Here is a 25,118-nt window from a genome sequence, read left to right as displayed (position 1 = left end):
GGGGCTTATTCTCCTCAGCACACAGCGCCATTTTCCTGCTCAGCTCCGCTGTGAGGAAGGCTCCCAGGACTCTCCCCTGCACTGCACTACAGAAACAGGGTAACAAAGAGAAGGGGGGCATATTTTGGCGATATTTATATATTTTAAAGCGCATATAACAGAAACAACACCTTTTAGGGTTGTTTATATACATTTTATAGCGCTTTTGGTGTGTGCTGGCAAACTCTCCCTCTGTCTCCCCAAAGGGCTAGTGGGGTCCTGTCTTCGATAAGAGCATTCCCTGTGTGTCTGCTGTGTGTCGGTACGTGTGTGTCGACATGTATGAGGACGATGTTGGTATGGAGGCGGAGCAATTGCCGGTAATGGTGATGTCACCCCCTAGGGAGTCGACACCGGAATGGATGGCTTTAATTATGGAATTACGTGATAATGTTAGTACATTACAAAAGTCAGTTGACGAAATGAGACGGCCGGAAAACCAGTTGGTACCTGCTCAGGCGTCTCAGACACCGTCAGGGGCTGTAAAACGTCCCTTACCTCAGTCAGTCGACACAGGTACCGACACAGATGAATCTAGTGTCGACGGTGAAGAAACAAACGTATTTTCCAATAGGGCCACACGTTATATGATCACGGCAATGAAGGAGGCTTTGCAGATCTCTGATACTGCAGGTACCTCAAAAAGGGGTATTATGTGGGGGGTGAAAAAACTACCTGTAGCTTTTCCAGAATCAGAGGAATTGAATGACGTGTGTGATGAAGCGTGGGTTAACCCCGATAGAAAACTGCTAATTTCAAAGAAGTTATTGGCATTATACCCTTTCCCACCAGAGGTTAGGGCGCGCTGGGAAACACCCCCTAGGGTGGATAAAGCGCTCACACGTTTATCAAAACAAGTGGCGTTGCCGTCTCCTGATACGGCCGCCCTCAAGGATCCAGCAGATAGGAGGCTGGAAACTACACTGAAGAGTATATACACACATACTGGTGTTATACTCCGACCAGCAATAGCCTCAGCCTGGATGTGCAGTGCTGGGGTAGTGTGGTTGGATTCCCTGACTGAAAATATTGATACCCTGGATAGGGACAGTATTTTATTGACTTTAGAGCAATTAAAGGATGCGTTTCTTTATATGCGAGATGCTCAGAGGGATATTTGCACTCTGGCATCGAGAGTAAGTGCGATGTCCATATCTGCCAGAAGAAGTTTATGGACGCGACAGTGGTCAGGTGATGCGGATTCCAAAAGGCATATGGAAGTATTGCCATATAAAGGAGAGGAATTATTTGGGGTCGGTCTATCGGATCTGGTGGCCACGGCAACTGCCGGCAAATCCACTTTTTTACCTCAGACCCCCTCCCAACAGAAAAAGACACCGTCTTTTCAGCCGCAGTCCTTTCGCTCCTATAAAAACAAGCGGGCAAAAGGACAGTCTTATCTGCCCCGAGGCAGAGGAAAGGGTAAGAGAGGGCAGCAAGCAGCCCCTGCCCAGGAACAGAAGCCCGCCCCGGGTTCTACAAAGCCATCAGCATGACGCTGGGGCTTTACAAGCGGACTCAGGAGCGGTGGGGGGTCGACTAAAGATTTTCAGCAATCAGTGGGCTCGCTCACAGGTGGACCCGTGGATCCTGCAGATAGTATCTCAGGGTTACATGTTGGAATTCGAAAGGTCTCCCCCTCGCCGGTTCCTAAAGTCTGCTTTACCAACGTCTCCCTTAGAAAGGGCGACGGTATTGGAAGCCATTCACAAGCTGTATTCTCAGCAGGTGATAATCAAGGTACCCCTCCTACAACAGGGAAAGGGGTATTATTCCACACTATTTGTGGTACCGAAGCCGGACGGTTCGGTAAGACCTATTCTAAATCTGAAATCCTTGAACCTGTACATACAGAAATTCAAGTTCAAGATGGAGTCACTAAGAGCAGTGATAGCGAATCTGGAAGAAGGGGACTTCATGGTGTCCCTGGACATAAAAGATGCTTATCTGCATGTCCCAATTTACCCCTCACACCAAGGGTATCTCAGGTTCGTGATACAAGACTGTCATTATCAGTTTCAAACGCTGCCGTTTGGTTTGTCCACGGCACCTCGGGTCTTTACCAAGGTAATGACCGAAATGATGGTTCTTCTACGAAGAAAAGGCGTATTAATTATCCCTTACTTGGACGATCTCCTGATAAGGGCAAGGTCCAGAGAACAGCTGGAAGTCGGTGTAGCACTAACCCAAGTAGTGCTTCAACAACACGGGTGGATTCTGAATCTTCCAAAATCTCAATTGACACCGACAACACGTCTGCTGTTCCTGGGAATGATTCTGGACACTGTTCAGAAAAAGGTGTTTCTCCCGGAGGAGAAAGCAAGGGAGTTATCCGAACTTGTCAGGAACCTCCTAAAACCAGGAAATGTGTCAGTACATCAATGCACAAGAGTCCTGGGAAAGATGGTGGCTTCTTACGAAGCAATTCCATTCGGCAGATTCCACGCACGAATATTTCAGTGGGATCTGCTGGACAAATGGTCCGGATCGCATCTGCACATGCATCAGCGGATAACACTGTCACCAAGAACAAGGTTGTCTCTCCTGTGGTGGTTGCAGAGTGCCCATCTGTTAGAGGGCCGCAGGTTCGGCATACAGGACTGGGTCCTGGTGACTACGGATGCCAGCCTACGAGGCTGGGGAGCAGTCACACAGGGAAGAAACTTCCAGGGTGTATGGTCAAACCTGGAGACGTCTCTTCACATAAATATACTGGAGCTAAGAGCGATCTACAATGCTCTAAGCCTGGCGAAACCGCTGCTTCAGGGTCAGCCGGTGTTGATCCAGTCGGACAACATCACGGCAGTCGCCCACGTAAACAGACAAGGCGGCACGAGAAGCAGAAGAGCAATGACAGAAGCTGCAAGGATTCTTCGCTGGGCGGAAAATCATGTCATAGCACTGTCAGCAGTGTTCATCCCGGGAGTGGACAACTGGGAAGCAGACTTCCTCAGCAGACACGACCTGCACCCGGGAGAGTGGGGACTTCATCCGGAAGTTTTCCACATGATTGTGAACCATTGGGAAAAACCAAAGGTGGACATGATGGCGTCTCGCCTCAACAAAAAACTGGACAGATATTGCGCCAGGTCAAGAGACCCTCAGGCAATAGCTGTGGACGCTCTGGTAATACCGTGGGTGTACCAGTCAGTGTATGTGTTCCCTCCTCTGCCTCTCATACCAAAGGTACTGAGAATTATACGGAAAAGGGGAGTAAGAACAATACTAGTGGCTCCGGATTGGCCAAGAAGAACTTGGTACCCGGAACTTCAAGAGATGCTCACGGAAGATCCGTGGCCTCTACCTCTAAGAAGGGATCTGCTTCAGCAGGGACCTTGTATGTTCCAAGACTTACCGCGACTGCGTTTGACGGCATGGCGGTTGAACGCCGGATTCTAAAAGAAAAGGGCATTCCAGAGGAAGTTATTCCTACCTTGATTAAAGCTAGGAAGGAAGTGACCGCACAACATTATCACCGCATTTGGAGAAAATATGTTGCGTGGTGTGAAGCCAAGAAGGCCCCAACGGAAGAATTTCAATTGGGTCGATTCCTACATTTCCTGCAGGCAGGATTGTCTATGGGCCTAAAATTGGGGTCTATTAAAGTTCAAATTTCGGCCTTATCAATCTTCTTCCAGAAAGAATTGGCTTCAGTGCCTGAAGTACAAACTTTTGTCAAGGGTGTACTACATATACAGCCCCCAATTGTGCCTCCAGTGGCACCGTGGGATCTAAACGTAGTTTTGGATTTTCTCAAATCTCATTGGTTTGAGCCTCTCAAATCGGTAGATTTGAAGTATCTTACATGGAAAGTAACCATGCTACTGGCCCTGGCTTCAGCCAGGAGAGTTTCAGAGTTGGCGGCTTTATCGTACAAAAGCCCATATCTGATTTTCCATTCGGACAGGGCAGAACTGCGGACACGTCCTCATTTTCTCCCTAAGGTGGTTTCGGCTTTTCACTTGAACCAGCCTATTGTGGTGCCTGCGGCTACTAGCGACTTGGAGGACTCCAAGTTACTGGACGTTGTCAGAGCATTGAAAATATATATTTCAAGGACAGCTGGAGTCAGAAAATCTGACTCGTTGTTTATCTTGTATGCACCCAACAAGATGGGTGCTCCTGCGTCTAAGCAGACGATTGCTCGTTGGATCTGTAGCACAATCCAACTTGCACATTCTGTGGCAGTTACACAAAGGGGGCGACCCGGCACCGGTCTAAAAATAGTTTTTGATTACAGAAAAACCAAATTTGGACAATTTTCAAGTAAAATCTTTAATATAATGTCCAGTTTGGGGGTGCGCCCAGAGCCAGTGACATATGCATAAACAAAAGGGAGAAAGAAGAAGGCTCTTGTGTGGGCGCACTCATTAATGGTAGTTAAATAACTAGAATGAATAACACTAGGTTGATTAGTCAGCAGATAAAACAAAATTTATTTGGAAATATTAAGAATATAATTGCCCCTGGTTGAGGAGATGTGAATGATCCCAGATAAAAATGTTCTGGTCCTGCCTCAGGAAATGAGATGGAGAGGGGTAGAGACACTGCAAGTCATAAACCCTTTCTCACCCGGCCAGTACAGATGATCTGTATTAATGAGATCAATTAAGTCAATTGATTTTAGATTCTGTCATAATCCTAATGAAGAAATAACAGCTATTATGGCAATAAGTAATGATAGAAACAAATCAAAGGATATACCAGGGTAAAGAAAGAAAAGGATAGGAACAAATGGTGATGCTGCTGTTGGAGTCACATACCACACATCATATGCAATGATTGATGTTCTACAACACTGAGTATTCCCTGTGAGTCTCCACCTCAGGTACTAACTCAGCCCACACTGTTTCGCTTCCAAGATCGGACGAGATCGGGCATTAGCAGTGTGGTTTGATAGTAGAAGGATTTGGTCAGACGTCCAATGAGAGTGCACCTATATAGGGGGGGATAATTAGCTGGGTCTTATAGATACAGTGTGGATCTGCTTTTTGTGTTAGGCAGGAGACATCAAGTCCCACACCGGTGGTATTGTGTCCCTGGATCACAAATGAGAGTCCACGAAAAAGGAAGATATATAGATTTATGAAAAAAACGAAGATATATAGATTTATGAAAAAAACCCTAGAAAGGATAATGGAGATCAATTAGGCTGTAGTTATTAGGAACGGGTGATAAAAATTACCCGTCCGTATAGATACAAATGGATAAAGAAACACGGATCAAGAATTTTTATTTTTTTTATTTTATTTTATATATATGTGTACATTGGTACTGGTGTAAGGAACAGAAAATATGTCAAAGATAATTGTAGATACAAATAAATAGTACTGGTATATGCAATGAAATAATCACTAGTGACATGGGTGTCATTAGAAACACTTTGTGTGAATTGGAGCTGTTATAATCATTAGGATATAGGGAAATAGACATGAAATTCTCATATAACCCATGCAGCAATATGACAACAGGATCTGCAGGAGGAAAGTCAAAGAAGAATGCAGTATTTCTTTCCTATAAAATGCAGTTTTTAATCCTGATGCAATAAACTAAGATGCATAAGCCTGGAAAAAGGCATAAATGAAGCTGCACGGATATAGATACAATTTCTATGACAGCTGGGCAAAAATTAGCCCAGAATGGCAGGATGGAATGATCTGACCTGAGGCTAGGAGTGAATCACTTGCAGTTGGACAAAACAGGACCCATTGGAATGGAAAACATGTTTCACCCCTGTGGGGCTTGCTCACTTCCTGAGCCATAATAGCTGTTATTTCTTCATTAGGATTATGACAGAATCTAAAATCAATTGACTTAATTGATCTCATTAATACAGATCATCTGTACTGGCCGGGTGAGAAAGGGTTTATGACTTGCAGTGTCTCTACCTCTCTCCATCTCATTTCCTGAGGCAGGACCAGAACATTTTTATCTGGGATCATTCACATCTCCTCAACCAGGGGCAATTATATTCTTAATATTTCCAAATAAATTTTGTTTTATCTGCTGACTAATCAACCTAGTGTTATTCATTCTAGTTATTTAACTACCATTAATGAGTGCGCCCACACAAGAGCCTTCTTCTTTCTCCCTTTTGTTTATACATTCTGTGGCAGGCCTGCCACAGCCTAAAACTGTTAAAGCCCACTCCACAAGGAAGGTGGGCTCATCTTGGGCGGCTGCCCGAGGGGGTCTCGGCATTACAACTTTGCCGAGCAGCTACGTTGTCAGGGGAGAACACGTTTGTAAAATTTTACAAATTTGATACTCTGGCTAAAGAGGACTTGGAGTTCTCTCATTCGGTGCTGCAGAGTCATCCGCACTCTCCCGCCCGTTTGGGAGCTTTGGTATAATCCCCATGGTCCTGACGGAGTCCCCAGCATCCACTAGGACGTTAGAGAAAATAAGAATTTACTTACCGATAATTCTATTTCTCATAGTCCGTAGTGGATGCTGGGCGCCCATCCCAAGTGCGGATTGTCTGCAATACTTGTACATAGTTATTGTTACAAAAATCGGGTTATTATTGTTGTGAGCCATCTTTTTTTAGAGGCTACTTCTTTGTTATCATACTGTTAACTGGGTTCAGATCACAAGTTGTACGGTGTGATTGGTGTGGCTGGTATGAGTCTTACCCGGGATTCAAGATCCTTCCTTATTGTGTACGCTCGTCCGGGCACAGTACCTAACTGAGGCTTGGAGGAGGGTCATAGGGGGAGGAGCCAGTACACACCATGTGATCCTAAAAGCTTGCTTTTGTGCCCTGTCTCCTGCGGAGCCGCTATTCCCCATGGTCCTGACGGAGTCCCCAGCATCCACTACGGACTATGAGAAATAGAATTATCGGTAAGTAAATTCTTAATTTTTTAATATGGGAGGGGGGCCCAATGCGTATTGTTGCACCTGGGCCCACCATTTTCTAGTTCCGCCACTGCACACCACAGATCGGATCTCTCTTCCGATCCGATCTGTGGTGTTGTGCTCCCGTCCGCACTGCAGCGGCGGCCGTACAAACAGGACAGCTGAGCGACGGCTCAGCTGTCCAATAACGTATGAGTGAAGTAGGCTGCCCCAATGGCTGAGCGGCAGGCTGCTTCATTCATACATGATTGGAGAGCTGATCCGTCGCTCTGCTGTCTGTGCGGTTGGCGGGGACGGGAGCGCAATTCGCTCACTGGATGGTATGTGAGTGACATCTCCCCCCCCCCCCCGGTCCTCCTCTCTTGAATAGGGGCCCCACTGTTTTAAGTACCCCGGGCCCCCCAGCGACTTAATCCGGCTCTGCCTGTATGCTGGGACTTTGGACCGGATTCCGTTTAGCCGGTCCAGTCGTCCCCTCTATGGCTGGCCGTCATCCCCCTATGCAGGCCGCCGCGGCCAGCCGCGATCGAGGCAACGGTAACTGAAGCCTCTGAGCATGTGCAGAAACTCAGTGAACCATTTAAAAAATGGCCGCAGTCGGAGCTGCTGTGCATGGCGGCCTGCATGGGGGGTGGTGACGGACAGCCAATGAGAGGCAACAAGCAACATTACTGACGGCTCTGAGTGGGTGAGTGCTGCTGCTGCAGCATATGCGTTGATAGGAAGGGAGTGACAGGGCACTACTGTGTGGCACAGCGGCAGTGCTGCTAAATGTGCATGGGATGTTACTACTGTGTGTGCAATATACTGTATCTAAAAGGCATTATTACTACTGTGTGTGCAATTTAGTCTAGTCCCTTACCCTAACTGTCCCCACCCACAGCCTAACCCTCCCCCCGCAGCCTAACCCTAACCCCCCCCCACAGCCTAACCTCCTCTCCTGCAGCCTAACGCTAACCTCCCCCTCCCACAGCCTAACCCTAACCTCCTCCCCTGCAGCCTAACCCTAACCTTCCCCCCTCAGCCTAACCCTGACCCTTCCCGGAGCCTAACCCTGACCCTCACCCTCACCCTGCAACGTCAGATAAAATGCCTGCCAATCTGATAGGCATTTTATCTGCCTGTGCAGCGGCAGATTGGCAATGTGCATAACGTGCTTTACTGGTGCAATGTGTAAAATGGGCTCTGCCTGGCACAAAGTGTATAATGTGCTTTACTGGTGCAATGTGTATAATGTGCTCTGCCTGGCGCAAAGTGTATACCGTGCTCTACCTGGCGCAAAGTGTAGAAGGCGCAATATTTATAACATGCTCTACCTTGCACAGTGTGTATAGGAGGTTCTACCTGGTGCAATGTGTATAAGCGGCACTACTGTGTGGTGTAATGTGAATTGGCACTATTATGTGGCCATGCCCCTTCCCCATGAAGCCACACCCCTAAAATGATGCTGTGCGCCTCAGGTGCGCACTTTTCATCCCTGTATTTAATAAGGCCTTGTGAGCAGTAATCCCGCCCACTGGACAGACTCCACCTCCTCAACAGACCTCACTCCTATTAGGGTTGCTTCCATATATTTCCCAGGCTGGTTTTCGATCCCAATCTGCTCCTGGTCCCTGCTGTCACTTTCCCTGTCACTCTCCGGGTCCCTATGTCCCTGCTGTCACTTTCCCTGTCCCTCTGTCACTCTCCCTGTCACTATGTCCCTGCTGTCACTTTCCCTGTCACTCTCCAGGTCCCTATGTCGAGTGCTTAAAGTGGTCCTAGAGAGGTGGTGGAACTCACCCCCCTCCCCACAGTGCCCATGCAATAAAGGTATTGTGCGCATCGTAGGCGCGCGCTGCAAAAAAGGGGTGTGGTTTCAAAAAGAAAGGGGCGTGGTCACACAATCGTAATAATGCCCACAGTAGTAGCACCCAAGTGTAAATTTTGAAGTGGGGGTATGGAAAAGTGAAGGTTTTAATTATGTGCGCGCCGATGGCGCGCGTGCTCCTGAAAAGGGGGTATGGCCACGCAAAAGGGGGCGTGCCCTTCAGTGTAGTTTACCACACCATATACCCCTTATACACATTATGCACCACAATAATAGGACCCCTTTCACATTATAGCACACAGTATGAGCCAAAATTCACATTATATCACACAATATGAGCCGAAATTCACATTATAGCACACGGTATGAGCCGAAATTCACATTATAGCACACGGTATGAGCCGGAATTCACATTACAGCACACAGAATGAGCCAAAAGTCACATTATAAAGTGACAGAGTGACAGGGAGAGTGACAGCAGGGACATGGAAAATGACAGCAGGGACATGGAAAGTGACAGCAGGGGCATACAGTAAGGACTAGGGAGAGAGAAAGGCAGCAGGGTAAGATTACCTGTTTAGCAGCGTCAGTGGTCTGCGGTGCGGTGGATGAGTAGGCTGTGGTAGGCGTGGAGTGGAGGAGGCAGTGGGCCTCGGAGATAGTGCGGAGGAGGAGGCTGTGGGCATGCAGAGGTCCGAGGGCGGGGCGGCAGAGGAGGCTGAGGGCGGCTGCAGTGGATCTGGAACCAGGCTGGCTTTATTATCCCTGCCGCCGCATCGAGCTCCTGTTACCACTAGGCTAATATTTCAAAACTGCTGCGGACCGGCATCCAATCAGCGACAGATTTGAACTAGTAGCGCTGAGGTCACAGGAGCTCGATGCAGCGGCAGGGATAATAAAGCCGGCCTGGTCCCAGATCCGCTGCAGCTGGGAGTCTGGAACCAGGTCTTCCAGTGCAGCGGTGATGGTAGGGGCGGAGCTACGGAGGGCGGACCGGGAGCTCAGCTTCTTTGTCGGCCCATACAGTAATGCCCACAGCAGTAGCACCCCTTATACTATGCCCACAGTAGTAGTGCCCCTTATGCACTGCCCGCAATAGTAGAGCCCCTTATGTCCCCAGGAGTGGTGCTCCTTATGAAGTGTCCCCTTTACAATGCCCTCATTAGCAGTGCACCCCATCAGTAATGCCCTTAATGGCAGAGGCGTAACAAGGGTAGGGCGAGTGGGGCACGTGCCCTGGGCGCCTTGGCAGGCCCAGGAGAGGGGGGCGCCGCCGGCGGCCAGGGCATTATGCCCCACTCTCCCCCATCACGCTGAAATGTGAGGGGAGGAGAGCGCAGCGTCTCTCCCTCCCCTCACCGCCGCCAGAGCACTAGCAGCGCTGCCAGTAGCGCTGCGTGTGTCCGGTCTCCGGCGTTAGCCAATCAGAGCTTGCGGACCGGCTCCTGATTGGCTGCCGGTCTGCGAGCTCTGATTGGCTGGCGAACCGGCGCCACACAGCTGCCGGAGACTGGGAGCGGTGAGGGGAAGGAGAGGCGCTGCGCTCTCCTCCCCTCACAGACACGACAGGCGGTGAGTGACCGGGGGGGGGCCCGCACAGTGGGGCATGTATCTGGCACAGTGGGGCATGTATCTGGCACAGTGGGGCATGTATCTGGCAAAGTGGGGCACAGTGGGGCATGTATCTGGCACAGTGGGGCATGTATCTGGCACAGTGGGGCAATGTATCTGGCACTGTGGGGCAATGTAACTGGCACTGTGGGGCAATGTAACTGGCACTGTGGGGCATGTATCTGGCACTGTGGGGCAATGTATCTGGCACAGTGGGGCGTGTATCTGGCACAGTGGGGCGTGTATCTGGCACAGTGGGGCAATTTACCTGGCACAGTGGGGCTATGTATCTGGCACAGTGGGGCAATGTAACTGGCACTGTGGGGCAATGTAACTGGCACTGTGGGGCATGTATCTGGCACTGTGGGGCAATGTATCTGGCACAGTGGGGCATGTATCTGGCACAGTGAGGCATGTATCTGGCACTGTGGGGCAATGTATCTGGCACAGTGGGGCATGTATCTGGCACTGTGGGGCAATGTATCTGGCATTGTGGGGCAATGTAACTGGCACTGTGGGGCATGTATCTGGCACTGTGGGGCAATGTATCTGGCACTGTGGGGCAATGTATCTGGCACTGTGGGGCAATGTAACTGGCACTGTGGGGCAATGTATCTGGCAATGTAACTGGCACTGTGGGGCAATGTATCTGGCAATGTAACTGGCACTGTGGGGCAATGTATCTGGCACTGTGGGGCATGTATCTGGCACTGTGAGGCATTGTATCTGGCACTGTGTGGCAATGTAACTGGCACCGTGGGCCATTTTCAGTGGCCACACCCCTTCTGGTGTGTGGCCACACCCCTTCGGCGCGCGCACATGCTTCTTTTGCTGTTTTTTTTTTTTTTTGGGGGGGTGCCATTTTCCATCTTGCCCTGGGCTCCAAAAACCTTAGCTACACCTCTGCTTAATGGTAATGCCCCTGTGTAGTATTGCCCCCAGTAGTAAAGTTGCCTGTAGTAATGCCCCCAGTCGTTTAGCCCCCTGTAGTTTAGCCCCAGTAGTCATGCCCCCACTGGTAATGCCCCTGCAGTTATGACCCCAGTAATTTACTCCCCCCCCCCCTTTAGTTTAGCCTTCCAATGGTAATGCCCCCAGTAGTTTTGCCCTCATGTACTTTGCCCCATGTAGTTTAGCCCCCAATGGTACTGCCCCTGCAGTTGTGCCCCCTGTAGTTTATCACCCGTTATTAATGTCCCCAGTAGTTGCCCCCTTGTAGTAATGCCCCCCTGTAGTAATACCTCCAGTAGTTTAGCCCCTAGTAGTAATGCTGGCAGTAGTTTAGCCCCCCTGTAGTTTGCCCCCTTGTAGTAATGCCCCCCTGTAGTTATACCCCCAGTAGTTTAGCTCCTGTAGTTATGCCCCTTTGTAGTTTAGCCCCCAGTAGTAATGCTGCCAGTAGTTTAGCCCCCCTGTAGTTTGCCCTCTTGTAGTAATACCCCCAGTAGTTTGCCCCTTTGTAACTTGCCCCCTTGTAGTTTGCCCCAGCAGTAAAGCTCCCCAGTAGTTTGCCCCTTTGTAGTTTGCCCCCAGTATTAAAGCCCCCAGTAGTTTGCCCCTCTGTAGTTTGCCCCAGTAGTAAAGCTCCCCCAGTAGTTTGCCCCCAGTAGTATAGCCCCCCAGTAACAGCGCCGCTACTAGTACACATATGGGAGGGGGGGGGGGGGGGGGAGGCACCATACTTACCAAGCCCCGCTCCCGTCGCAGTCCTCTCGGCGTCCGCTCCTCGGCACTATGGTAGAGGCGTCGTGACGTCTCTCCCATAGCGCGTACTGACAGAGCCGGAAGCAGGAGCTCAGCAGTGAGCTTCTGCCTCCGGCTGCTGCTGTGCGGGGAGAGCCGGCGCCCGGCATCTCCCTGCAGCGCTGGGACATCGGGTTAGGTGAGCCGGGGGAGGCGGATGCGTTCCGTCTCCAAGTGCAACTAACGGAACGCAGTTCCGCCCCGTTATGGCTCACTTTAACCCCTGCCTATGTCCCTTCTGTCACTTTCCCTGTCCCTCTGTCACTCTCCCTGTCCCTATGTCCCTGCTGTCACTCTCTCTGAATTTTGTCTCATTCCATGTGGCTTAATGTGAATTCCGGCTCATTCTATGTGCTATAATTTGAATTTCGACTCAAACTGTGTGCTATTATGTGAATTTCAGCTCATTCTGTGTGCTATAATGTGAATATCGGCTCATACCGTGTGCTATAATGTGAATTTTAGCTGATACCATGTGCTATAGGGGGTCATTCCGAGTTGTTCGCTCGTTGCAGATTTTCGCTATAATGCGATTAGTCGCTAACTGCGCATACACAAAACGTAGCTGTTTTGCTGTAGCATCTGCGGCGCTTTTTAGTCGCACTGGTGTTCGGTAAATGATTGACAGGAAAGGGGCGTTTCTGGGCGGCAACTCAGCGTTTTCCCGACGTTGGCTAAAAAACGCAGGCGTGTCAGGGAAAAACGCGGGAGTGTCTGGAGAAATGGGGGAGTGGCTGGCCAAACGCAGGGCGTGTTTGTGACGTCAAACCAGGAACGAAACGGGCTGAGCTGATCGCAGTGTAGGAGTAAGTCTCGAGCTACTCAGAATCTGCTAAGAATTTTCTATTCGCAATTCTGCTAATCTTTCATTCGCAATTCTGCTAAGCGAAGATACACTCCCAGAGGGCGGCGGCCTAGCGTGTGCAATGCTGCTAAAAGCAGCTAGCGAGCGAACAACTCGGAATGAGGGCCATAATGTGAATTTTCGCTCATAACGTGTGCTATAAAGTGAATTTTGGCTCATACTGTGTGCTATAATGTGAATTTTGGCTCATTCTGTGTGCAATTATGTGAATTTTGGCTCATTCTGTGTGCTATTATGTGAATTTCGGGTAATTGTATGTGCTATAATGTGAACTTTGGCTCATACTGTGTGCTATAATGTGAATATCTGCTCATACCATGTGCTATAATATGAATTTTGTCTCATACCATGTGCTATAATGTGAATTTTGGCTCATACCGTGTGCTCTAAAATTAATTTTGGCTCATACTGTGTGCTATAATATGAATTATGGCTCATTCTGTGTGCTATAATGTGAATTTCAACTCATACCGTGTGCTATAATGTGAATTTCAGCTCATACAGTGTGCTATAATGTAAAAAAACAAGAGATTGTGCAATAGACTATAAGTGGCGCTAGGGTTTATCTCAATGTCTGTTACAATAAATATCAGTAACAATGCTGCTTTTAATTACGTTCCTGTGGTAAATTCAACATCCAGCGTATAATCTCGTCTTTTAAATGTCACAATTCTTCCTAGGAATTTTCTGGGATGCCAATGTCTCAGTCGTAGTAATCATAAACCTGAAAAAGTTCTCAAACTGTCCGGTAATTATTTCTTCTATTACCTGTTTGGGATATCATCTGACGTTCAGTGTGCTCATACACTGGTTCCACATTGGGGACCATATCTTCTTTTTATGTTATAAGTGTTGTCCAGTCTGTATTTTAAAATAAAAAAAAGAACGTATTACACTAGATACTGTTCTCTTTCTGTCTTTTTATGATTACTAAGACTGAGACATTGGCATCCCAGAAAATTCCTAGGAAGAATTGTGACATTTGAAAGACGAGATTATACGCTGGATGTTGAATTTACCACAGGAACGTAATTAAAAGCAGCATTGTTACTGATATTTATTGTAACAGACATTGAGATAAACCCTAGCGCCACTTATAGTCTATTGCACAATCTCTTCTTTTTTTGCTTGTCTTGGGGGTGTGGGAGTCACCCTTTTCAGTGCAATTACTGTATAGGCTGCTCTGCGCACCAGAGCGATTCTCTTATTTTTCACAGTGTGCTATAATGTGAATTTCGGTTCATACCGTGTGCTATAATGTGAATTTCGGCTCATTCTATGTGCTATAATGTGAATTTCGGCTCATTACGTGTGCTGTTATGTGAATTTCGGCTCATTCTGTGTGCTATAATGTGAATTTTGGCTCATTCTGTGTGCTATAATGTGAATTTTGGCTCATACCGTGTGCTATAATGTGAATTTCGGCTCATACCGTGTGGCATAATGTGGCCATGCCCCTATTGTCATGTAGCCACTCCCTAGTTTTGTGTGACTACACCTATTTTTACTATCAGTACCACTAAGAGAAAATTTCTACTTTCTACTTGCACCACTGGTGAGACCTCAATCTGCAACGGCAGGCAGCATCCCTGGCTTAAATAGAAAGCAAGTAGATATGTGATATAACTCTCCCTCCCTGGGGACATTTTATCTACCGCCGCTCCAACTCTGAAATATTGGACCAGCTTACTGACGGCTTGTAAACGCAGGGACTTTACCAGCACGAGTGGTGAGCATAGCTGTGGCGGCGGGGAGTTGGTAGCATAGTGCACCCTCTGCGGGCAACACTTAGAACTTATAACGTTCATACAATGCTTACTACTACCCGATAACCATTCTGGAACTACAGTATTGTGGAAATTACCTCCAAGCTACTTACCAACATCTTAATTTGTGGAGCCACACATGAAAAGTATTTGAATTATGGGTCTAATTCAGACCTGATCGCTTGTTACCAGTTTTTTGCAGCGCTGCGATCAGATAGTCGCCGCCTACAGGGGAGTGTATTTTAGCTGTGCAAGTGTGAGAACGCATGTGCAGCCGAGCGGTACAAAAACATCTTTTGCAGTTTCTGAGTAGCCCAGGATTACTCTGCTGCGATCACTTCAGCCTGTCCAGGACCGGAGTTGACGTCAGACACCCGCCCTGCAAACGCTTGGACACGCTTGCGTTTTTCCAACCACTCCCTGAAAACGGTCAGTTGCCACCCACAAAACTGTCAATCTCCTTGCGATCGGCTGTGCGAATGGATTCTTCGTAAAACCCATCGCACAGCAATGATCCACTTTGTACTAGAGATGTGCAGCTGGCACTTTTCATGTTTTGTGTTTTGGATCTAATTCCACTTTCGTGTTTTGGTTTTGGTTTTGGATCTGGATTATTTTTGAAAAAACCATAAAAACAGCTAAAATCACAGAATTTGGGGGTAATTTTGATCCTACGGTATTATTAACCTCAATAACATTCATTTCCACTCATTTCCAGTCTATTCTGAACACCTCACACCTCACAATATTGTTTTTAGGCCAAAAGGTTGCACCGAGGTGGCTGTATGACTGAGCTAAGCGACACAAGTACCTGGCCCATCTAGGAGTGGCACTGCAGTGTCAGACAGGATGGCAGATTTAAAAAATAGGCCCCAAACAGCACATGATGCAAAGAAGAAAAAGAGGCGCAATGAGGTAGCTGTATGACTAAGCTAAGCGACACAAGTGTGCGGCACAAACACCTGGCCCATCTAGGAGTGGCACTGCAGTCTGCAGTGTCAGACAGGATGGCACTTAAAAAACTAGTCCCCAAACAGCACATGATGCAAAGAAGAAAAAGAGGTGCAAGATGGAATTGTCCTTGGGCCCTCCCACCCACCCTTATGTTGAATAATCAGGTCATGCACACTTTAATAAACCCATCATTTCAGCGACATGGTCTGCCACACGACTGTGGCTGAAATGACTGGTTTGTTTGGGCCCCAACCAAAAAAGAAGCAATCAATCTCTCCTTGCACAAACTGGCTCTACAGAGGCAAGATGTCGACCTCATCCTCCGATTCCTCACCCCTTTCACTGTGTACATCCTCCTCACAGAGTATTCATTCGTCCCCACTGGAATCCACCATCACAGGTCCCTGTGAACTTTCTGGAGGCAATTGCTGGTAAAGGTCTCCCCGGAGGAATTTATAATTCATTTTGATGAATATCATCTTCTCCACATTTAGTGGAAGTAACCTCCTACGCCGATCGCTGACAAGGTTACTGGCTGCACTAAACACTCTTTCGGAGTACACACTGGAGGGGGGGGGGTGGGGGGGGGGCAACTTAGGTAAAATAAAGCCAGTTTGTGCAAGGGCATCCAAATTGTCTCTTTTTCCTGCCAGTATATGTACGGACTGTCTGACATGCCTACTTGGATGCTGTCACTTATATAATCCTCCACCATTCTTTCAATGGTGACAGAATCACATGCAGTGACAGTAGACATGTCAGTAATCATTGGCAGGTCCTTCAGTCCGGACCAGATGTCAGCTCTCGCTCCTGACTGCCCTGCATCACTGCCAGTGGGTGGGCTAGGAAATCTTATCCTTTTCTTTGCAGCCCCAGTGGCGGGAGAAATTGAAGGATGAGCTGTTGAAGGGTCACGTTCCGCTTGAGTTGGCAATTTACTAACCAGCAGGTCTTTGCACCTCTGCACACTTGTGTCTGCTGGACAGAGAGATACAACGTGGGCTTAAAACCTAGGATCGAGCACGGTGGACAAAATGTAGTGCTCTGATTTCAACAGATTGACCACCCTTGAATCCTGGCAAAGCGAATTAAGGGCTCCATCCACAAGTCCCACATAATTTGCAGAATCGCTCCGTCTTAGGTCCTCATTCAATTTCTCCAGCTGATTCTGCAAAAGCCTGATGAGGGGAATGACCTGACTCAAGCTGGCAGTGTCTGAACTGACTTCACGTGTGGCAAGTTCGAAAGGTTGGAGAACCTTGCCCAAGACGGAAATCATTCTCCACTGCGCTTGAGTCAGGTGCATTACCCCTCCTTTGCCTATCGTAGGTGGATGTATAGGCTTGAAAGGCCTTTTGCTGCTCCTCCATCCTCTGTAGCATAGAGTGTTGAATTCCACCTCATTACCACCTCTTGCTTCAGTTGCTGGCAGAGCAGGTTCAGGCGTGTTTGCTGGTGCTCCAGTCTTCGGCATGCAGTGGCTGAATGCCGAAAGTGGCCCACAATTTTTCGGGCCACCGACAGCATCTCCTGCACACCCGTCATTTTTCAAAACATTCTGCACCACCAAATGAATTGTATGTGCAAAACATGGGACGTGCTGGAATTTGCCCAGATGTAATGCACGCACAATATTGGTGACGTTTTCCGATATCACAAATCCCCAGGAGAGTCCAATTGGGGTAAGCCATTCTGCAATGATGTTCCTCAGTTTCCATAAGAGGTTGTCAGCTGTGTGCCTCTTACGGAAAGCGGTAATACATAGCGTAGCCTACCTAGGAACGAGTTGGCGTTTGCGAGATGCTGCTACTTGTGCCGCTGCTGTTGTTGCTGCGGGAGGACATACATCTACCCAGTGGGCTGTTACAGTCATATAGTCCTTAGTCTGCCCTGTTCCACTTGTCCACATGTCTGTGGTTAAGTGGACACTGGATACAACCGCATTTTGTAAGACACTGGTGAGTCTTTTTCTGACGTCTGTGTACATTCTCGGTATCGCCTGCCTAGAGAAGTGGAAAGTAGATGAGATTTGATACCGGGGACACAGTACCTCAAACAATTCTCTAAGTCCCACTGAACTAATGGCGGATACCGGACGTACGTCTAACACCAACATAGCTGTCACGGCCTCAGTTATCCACTTTGCAAAAGGATGACTGCTGTCATATTTCATCTTCCTCACAAAGGACTGTTGGACAGTCAATTGCTTACTGGAAGTAGTACAAGTGGTCTTCTGACATCCCCTCTGGGATGACGATCGACTCCCAGCAGCAACAACAGCAGCGGCAGCAACAGCAGGGGTACCACTCAAGGATCCTACGGAGGAATCCCGGTTAGGAGAGGACTCCTCAGTCTTGACAGTGACATGGCCTGCATGACTACTGACGTTCCTGACTGAGGAGGAAGTTGAAGTTGAGGGAGTTGATGGTGTGGCTTGTAGGAGCTTGGGTACAGGAGGAAGAAGGGATTTAGGTGTCAGTGGACTGCTTACGCTCTTACCCAAAGTTTCAAAACTTCACACTGACTTCTGATGAATGCACAGCAGGTGATGTATAAGGGAAGATGTTCCTAGGTGGTTAACATTCTTACTCCTACTTATTACAGATTGACAGAGGCAACAGATGGCTTGACACCTGTTGTCCGGATTTGTGGAGAAATAATTCCACACCGAAGAGGTGGCTTTTTTGGTAGTTTGCCCAGGCATCACAATGGGCTACTTCATCCCATGGACAACAGGTGTCTCCCCCGGTGCCTGACTTAAACAAACCACATCACCATTAGAATCCTCATCGTTAACTTCCTCCTCAGCACCAGCAACACCCATATCCTCATCCTGGTGTACTTCAACAGTGACATCTTCAATTTCAATTGTGGGTGCTCCTTCCAGCACTTGCAGGGTGGAAGGAGCCTCCTCTTCCCATCCAGTGTTGGGAAGGTCAAGCATCGCAACCGCCGACACATTTGGACTCTCCTTGGGGATTTGTGATACCATCTCAGAACGCACAGTTCTTTTCTATGCTCTTTCCAGCTTAACTCTTTTAATTTTTCTAGCGGGAGGATGAGCGCTTCCATCGTCATGTGAAGCTGAACCACAAGCCATGAACATAGGCCAGGGCCTCAGCCGTTTCTTGCCACTCCGTGTCGCAAATGGCATATTGGCAAGTTTACGTTTCTCCTCAGACCATTTAAATATTTTTGGGGGGGTCTTTTTACTGAACTTTGGCTTTTTGGATTTTACATGCCCTCTTCTATCACATTGGACATCGGCCTTGGCAGACGACGTTGATGGCATTTCATTGTTTATGTCATGGCTCGTGGCAGCAGCTTCAGCACTAGGAGGAAGTGGTTCTTGATCTTTCCCTATTTTATCCTCCAAATTTTTGTTTTCCATTATTTTTTGGGAGTTATATAAGACAATATGCGGCACTGGAATGACTGATGGACAGGACACTACCACTGGTCTGATGAAGCACAACACAACAACACTGTAAGGGACTTGTGGTTGTTGTTATAATTATTATAATACTGTAGCAGTGGACATATAGCAGCAGCGTATATCGTCACTGGAATGACTGATGGACAGGACACTACCACTGGTGTGATGCAGCAAAACATAACAACACTGCAAGGGACTTGTGGTTGTTGTTGTTGTTGTTGTTATTATTATTATAATAATAATACTGTAGCAGCGGACATATAGCAGCAGCGTATATCATCACTGGAATGACTGATGGAGAGGTCACTACTACTGGTCTGATGCAGCACAACACAACAACACTGTAAGGGACTTGTGGTTGTTGTTATAATTATTATAATACTGTAGCAGTGGACATATAGCAGCAGCGTATATCGTCACTGGAATGACTGATGGACAGGACACTACCACTGGTCTCATGCAGCACAACACAACACCACTTTATACAGCTACACTGGATATTTGGCAGCAGAGGACACCAACACTGTGACTGGCTGGACTGATGCAGCACAATACACTGGCTACACTGGACTGGACAGTACAACACAGCACCACTTTATACAGCTACACTGGATATATGGCAGCAGAGGACACCAACACTGTGACTGGCTGGACTGATGCAGCACAATACACTGACTACACTGGACTGAACAGCACAACACAGCACCACTTTATACAGCTACACTGGATATATGGCAGCAGAGGACACCAACTCTGTGACTGGCTGGACTGATGCAGCATAATACACTGACTACACTGGACTGGACAGCACACACAGCACCACTTTATACAGCTACACTGGATATTTGGCAGCAGAGGACCCCAACAATGTGACTGGCTGGACTGATGCAGCATAATACACTGGCTACACTGGACAGCACAACACAGCAGAAGACTCGCCACCCCACTTTCCCGCCCCTACACAGACACTGAACACTGAGGACACGTCCTCTCAATACACTCTCCGAGACTGGAGTGAAAATGGCTGCGACGCTCGGCTCCTTATATGGAATCCAAATCCCGCGAGAATCCGATAGCAGGATGAAAATGTTTTGCCGCGTTCGGGTTTCCGAGTCAGGCAGGAAAACCTGAGCCTGGCTTGGAACCAAACTCAGAAGGCAAAGTCCGGTAGGGTTCGGTTCTCTGAGAACCGAACCCGCTCATCTCTACTTTGTACCTGAGCGACACACCTGCACATTGCGGTGCACACGCATGTGTAGTTCTGACCTGATCGCAGCGCAGAGAAAAAAGCTAGCATGCGATAAGGTCTGAATCACCCCCTATATGTGGACATTACATCTGCTGATTGCTGTGGTAAATATATGTGTAACGAGGTAGTGTTAATCAATGTTTATAACTGCTTTATATATTTTGCTATTTGACTAAATAGTCTTTTGCCAATATATTTTTATTTAAGCGCTTCCTATTGATATTTTATATCCACTTGCTTTCTATTTAAACCAGAGTACTGCAGTATTCTATGGCATCAGGCTTGCCTACCCTCCCGCATTCAGCGGGAGGCTCCCGATTTTTGCATGAGCCTCCCGCTGCCCCGCATACCTTGTCAGTCCTCCCGATTTTCAAGTCTCCGTCCCGTAAATTCGGACTGCGCATGCGCAAGTCCGGAAATGCGGGGGGCGCGGCCAGCAGGGGAGAGGCAGACTGTCCTGTGAGAGCTCTGTGCTGCAGCAGGATGTGATGACTGTGCACAGCAGCCACCCGTAGTTTACAGAGGAGCACATGACCTCTGCATCTCGGTGGCTGGCCCCGCCCACCACACTAACAGTACAGTAGGCAGCATGACAGAGCCCAGCCTTCCTGCTCCTGGTTGTGTCTGCCCTGTGCTACCTCCCCTAATATGGGTGGGTATAGTGTAATGTGCTACTGCATGTAATATGGGGGGGTGTAATGTAATGTGCTACTGTGTGTAATATGGGGGGTGTAATGTAATGTGCTACTGCGTGTAATATGGGGGGGTGTAATGTAATGTGCTGCTGCGTGTAATATGGGTGTGTGTGTAATGTAATGTGCTACTGTGTGTAATATGGAGGGATGTAATGTAATGTGCTACTGCGTGTAATATGGGTGTGTGTGTGTAATGTAATGTGCTACTGTGTGTAATATGGGGGGTGTAATGTAATGTACTACTGCGTGTAATATGGGGGGTGTAGTGTAATGTGCTACTGCGTGTAATATGGGTGTGTGTGTAATGTAATGTGCTACTGCGTGTAATATGGGGAGTGTAATGTAATGTGCTACTGCGTGTAATATGGGGGGGTGTAATGTAATGTGTTACTGCGTGTAATATGGGTGTGTGTAATGTAATGTGTGTGTAATATGTAGAGGGGGGCTATGTAAAATGTAATGTAATGTGTTACTGTGGTAATATGAGGGGACATGGAGCAGCGGGTCCCAGAGCTGCTCGCAGAGGCGGGTGAGACATGGAGCTGTCGGTCTTGCTGAAGCGCTCCTGTCTATCATGGTGTGACACACACACACACACACACACACACACACACACACACACACACACACACACACAGTCTCTCTCGCTCTCTCTCTCTCAGGTATAGGGGCTCCACCTGGCGTAGTGTGCATAAAGGACTCTACCTGGGCTAATGTGTGTAAGAGGCTACCTGGCATGATGTGCGTAAGAGGCTACCTGGCGTATGGTGTATATAAGGGGCTGTCACACGTAATGTGTATAAGGGGTACTGCTGTGTGATGTTATGTGACAAATGTACACTACTGTATAGGGTATGTAATGTGAATTATGTGGTCATACCACTTTCCCATGGAACCATGCCCCTATATTTTTTTGGGTGCGCCTTCGGCGCGCAGGCCCTATTTTACGTTTCGGTGGGGGGCACCATTTCTATTTCTGGCACAGGGCACCAAAATGTCTACTTACGGCTCTAGCTGTGTATATAATGTAATGCATTATGGTGCTATATATATATATATATATATATATATATAAAAAACACACAATCGCACACCAGAGTATGTACTTTAGGTTTTCTGTTCGTCCGTCTCTTCTCACCAGTGTACAGTACACACTACCGTAATATATAGTGCACCTATTATTACTCTAGTGTACCTATATTATTACTCTTTTTGATTTTGGCTGGTTTTAGTACTAAAGTTTTCATCAGGACACACCCCTGAGTGGCAATAAATCCCCTTATAGGTGGACCTAGACACACCCTTTGGACGGAGCTTAACCCCTCTCCCCCCCAACGGAAAGCGCTGCGTGTTCTGCTGCCACCTGGAATCTCCCTGAAACTAGTTTTCAAAAGTAGGCAAGTATGCTCTATGGGAGCTGCATTATACAGGTTGAGTATCCCATATCCAAATTTTCCGAAATACGGAATATTCCGAAATACGGACTTTTTTGAGTGAGAGTGAGATAGTGAAACCTTTGTTTTCTGATGACTCAATGTACACAAACTGTATTTAATACACAAAGTTATTAAATATATTGTATTAAATGACCTTCAGGCTGTGTGTATAAGGGCCCTCATTCCGAGTTGTTCGCTCGCAAGCGGATTTTAGCAGATTTGCTCAAGCTAAGCCGCCGCCTACTGGGAGTGAATCTTAGCATCTTAAAATTGCGAACGATGTATTCGCAATATTGCGATTACACACCTCGTAGCAGTTTCTGAGTAGCTCCAGACTTACTCGGCATCTGCGATCAGTTCAGTGCTTGTCGTTCCTGGTTTGACGTCACAAACACACCCAGCGTTCGCCCAGACACTCCTCCGTTCCTCCGGCCACTCCTGCGTTTTTTCCGGAAACGGTAGCGTTTTTTCCCACACGCCCATAAAACGGCCTGTTTCCGCCCAGTAACACCCATTTCCTGTCAATCACATTACGATCGCCAGAACGATGAAAAAGCCGTGAGTAAAATTCCTAACTACATAGCAAATTTACTTGGCGCAGTCGCAGTGCGGACATTGCGCATGCGCATTAAGCGGAAAATCGCTGCGATGCGAAGATTTTTACAGAGCGAACAACTCGGAATGAGGGCCCAGGTGTATATGAAACATAAATGAATTGTGTGAATGTACACAAACTTTATTAAATGCACAAAGTTATTAAAAATATTGGCTAAAATGACCTTCAGGCTGTGTGTATTAGGTGTATATGTAACATAAATGCATTCTGTGCTTAGATTTAGGTCCCATCACCATGATATCTCATTATGGTATGCAATTATTCCAAAATACGGAAAAATCCGATATCCAAAATACCTCTGGTCCCAAGCATTTTGGATAAGGGATACTCAACCTGTATTACTATAATCTATAAAGGTGACCCATTTGATATTATTTTTGTCCAGAGCGCCTGATTTGAGAATTATATCTGTACCAGATGGAAAAACATAGCGTGTATTTAAGAAAAAAATGTAAATAAAATGGAATGACCATAAAAACAATAAAAAAAAGGCATTGAGTGTCCCTATAAGGCCATAGCCCTATTGGCCTATGGAAAATGTCCCAGTAAGGTCTATAACCTATCTGCTCCTGGTTACACAAGTATTTTAACAAATGCATAAAAACACCTAATAATCACATTAATTTATCTCATTTAAATAATTTTTCAATGGAGCTAAACTTTTGCACCTTACTAGACTCATCTATCTTGGCCTGGTAATTCATATATTAATCTGTCAATGGTTAATTTACAATGATGTCGGTGTGTGATCTCATAACTGCATTGCAGGGTTGCTCAGCAACATGTTTGTAAATGAGCCTTTTTGAACAAAAAAAATAACAAACAATGACTTCCCAAGTAACTGATTTTTAACCTGTTTTGTTAATGACAAAATATTATATTCATATTCCCATTCAGTCTCTTAGATTTCATACTGAATATTAGGTAGCAGTTGATATTTTCTGTGTCACCAAAAGGGGTGTGGCCTGTCTTTTATCAAGCCTTGGAGAGTGAGAAATAGCATGGTGATAAAGTACCAACCAATCAGCTCATAACTGTCATTTTTCAAACACAGCCTGTAACGTGGCAGTTCGGAGCTGGTTGGTTGGTACTTTATCACCGTGAATTTACCACTCTCCAAGGCTTGATAAATGGCAGCCATAGTTTTGGCACATGTGGGTATCGTTTTAGTGGACCCTGGTATGGTTCGAGAGAGAAAGTGGTAGTGACTATTTCTCTTACATAGAGGATACTGGGAATCCATTTAGTACCATGGGGTATAGACGGGTCCACTAGGAGCCTTGGGCACTTGAAGAATTTGATAGTGTGCGCTGGCTCCTCCCACTATGCCCCTCCTACCAGTTTAGAAAATGTGCCACAAGGAGCCGGTCACGTCGTATGGAAGCTCCTGAAGAGTTTTCTGCATTCATTTTATCTGTTTGTTATTTTCAGGCATGACTGGATGGCACCAGCCTGCCTTCTTCATGGGACTTAGGTGGGGGGAACGGCCCAACCTCTTGAAGGGTTAATGGTCCCGTTCCTCGCTGACAGGACACTAGCTGCTGAGGGAACTATTCGTACGCCCCACCATGGCAAGCGTACATTCCCGCAGCACGCCGCCACCCCTAACAGAGCCAGAAGATAGAAGAGTGGTGAGTACAACGCCGGCGTTTGCTTAGTGGGTCGCCGCCCATTATGACGGCATGTGGGTACAGAGACGCACAGCTTCTATGGTGGCGACGGAGTCTCCAGACACAGTGCAAACGTACCGCTTATGAGGGAGAGAACTGAGTCTAAGTACACTACTTGTTTGTAGTACCGAAACCGGACGGTTCGGTAAGAACGATTTTGAACCTCAAGTCGTTGAACCCGTACTTACGAGTGTTCAAATTCAATTTTGATGGATATCAAGGATGCATACCTTCACATTCCGATCTAGCCGCCTTATCAGGCTTATCTACGGTTTGCACTGCAGGACTGCCACTACCAGTTCCAGGCCCTCCCATATGATCTCTCAACGGCACCCAGAGTGTTCACCACGGTGATGGCAGAGATGAT

The 25,118-nt window shown here is 47.4% G+C and overlaps 1 protein-coding gene across 8 annotated transcripts in view; it reads left to right on the top strand.

Annotated features, from left to right (window-relative positions):
- CHL1 (cell adhesion molecule L1 like) overlaps positions 1-25,118 on the top strand; it is a 464,787-nt gene that overhangs the window by 204,560 nt on the left and 235,109 nt on the right. The window contains exon 1 of one of the 8 annotated variants that reach the window (XM_063940644.1): positions 20,918-20,986. The exons of the other annotated variants lie outside the window; for them this stretch is intronic. Within the exon in view, the coding sequence (XP_063796714.1) occupies positions 20,983-20,986 (4 nt within the window). The 5' untranslated portion in view covers positions 20,918-20,982. Of the gene's footprint in view, positions 1-20,917; positions 20,987-25,118 lie in introns of those variants that run through there. 8 annotated transcript variants of the gene reach the window in all.

This window comes from Pseudophryne corroboree, chromosome 9 (genome assembly GCF_028390025.1).
Source record: "Pseudophryne corroboree isolate aPseCor3 chromosome 9, aPseCor3.hap2, whole genome shotgun sequence".
Taxonomy (NCBI): Eukaryota; Metazoa; Chordata; class Amphibia; order Anura; family Myobatrachidae; genus Pseudophryne; species Pseudophryne corroboree.
Note: the sequence above shows the minus strand (reverse complement) of the source record. Positions and strands in the feature narration are given on the sequence as shown.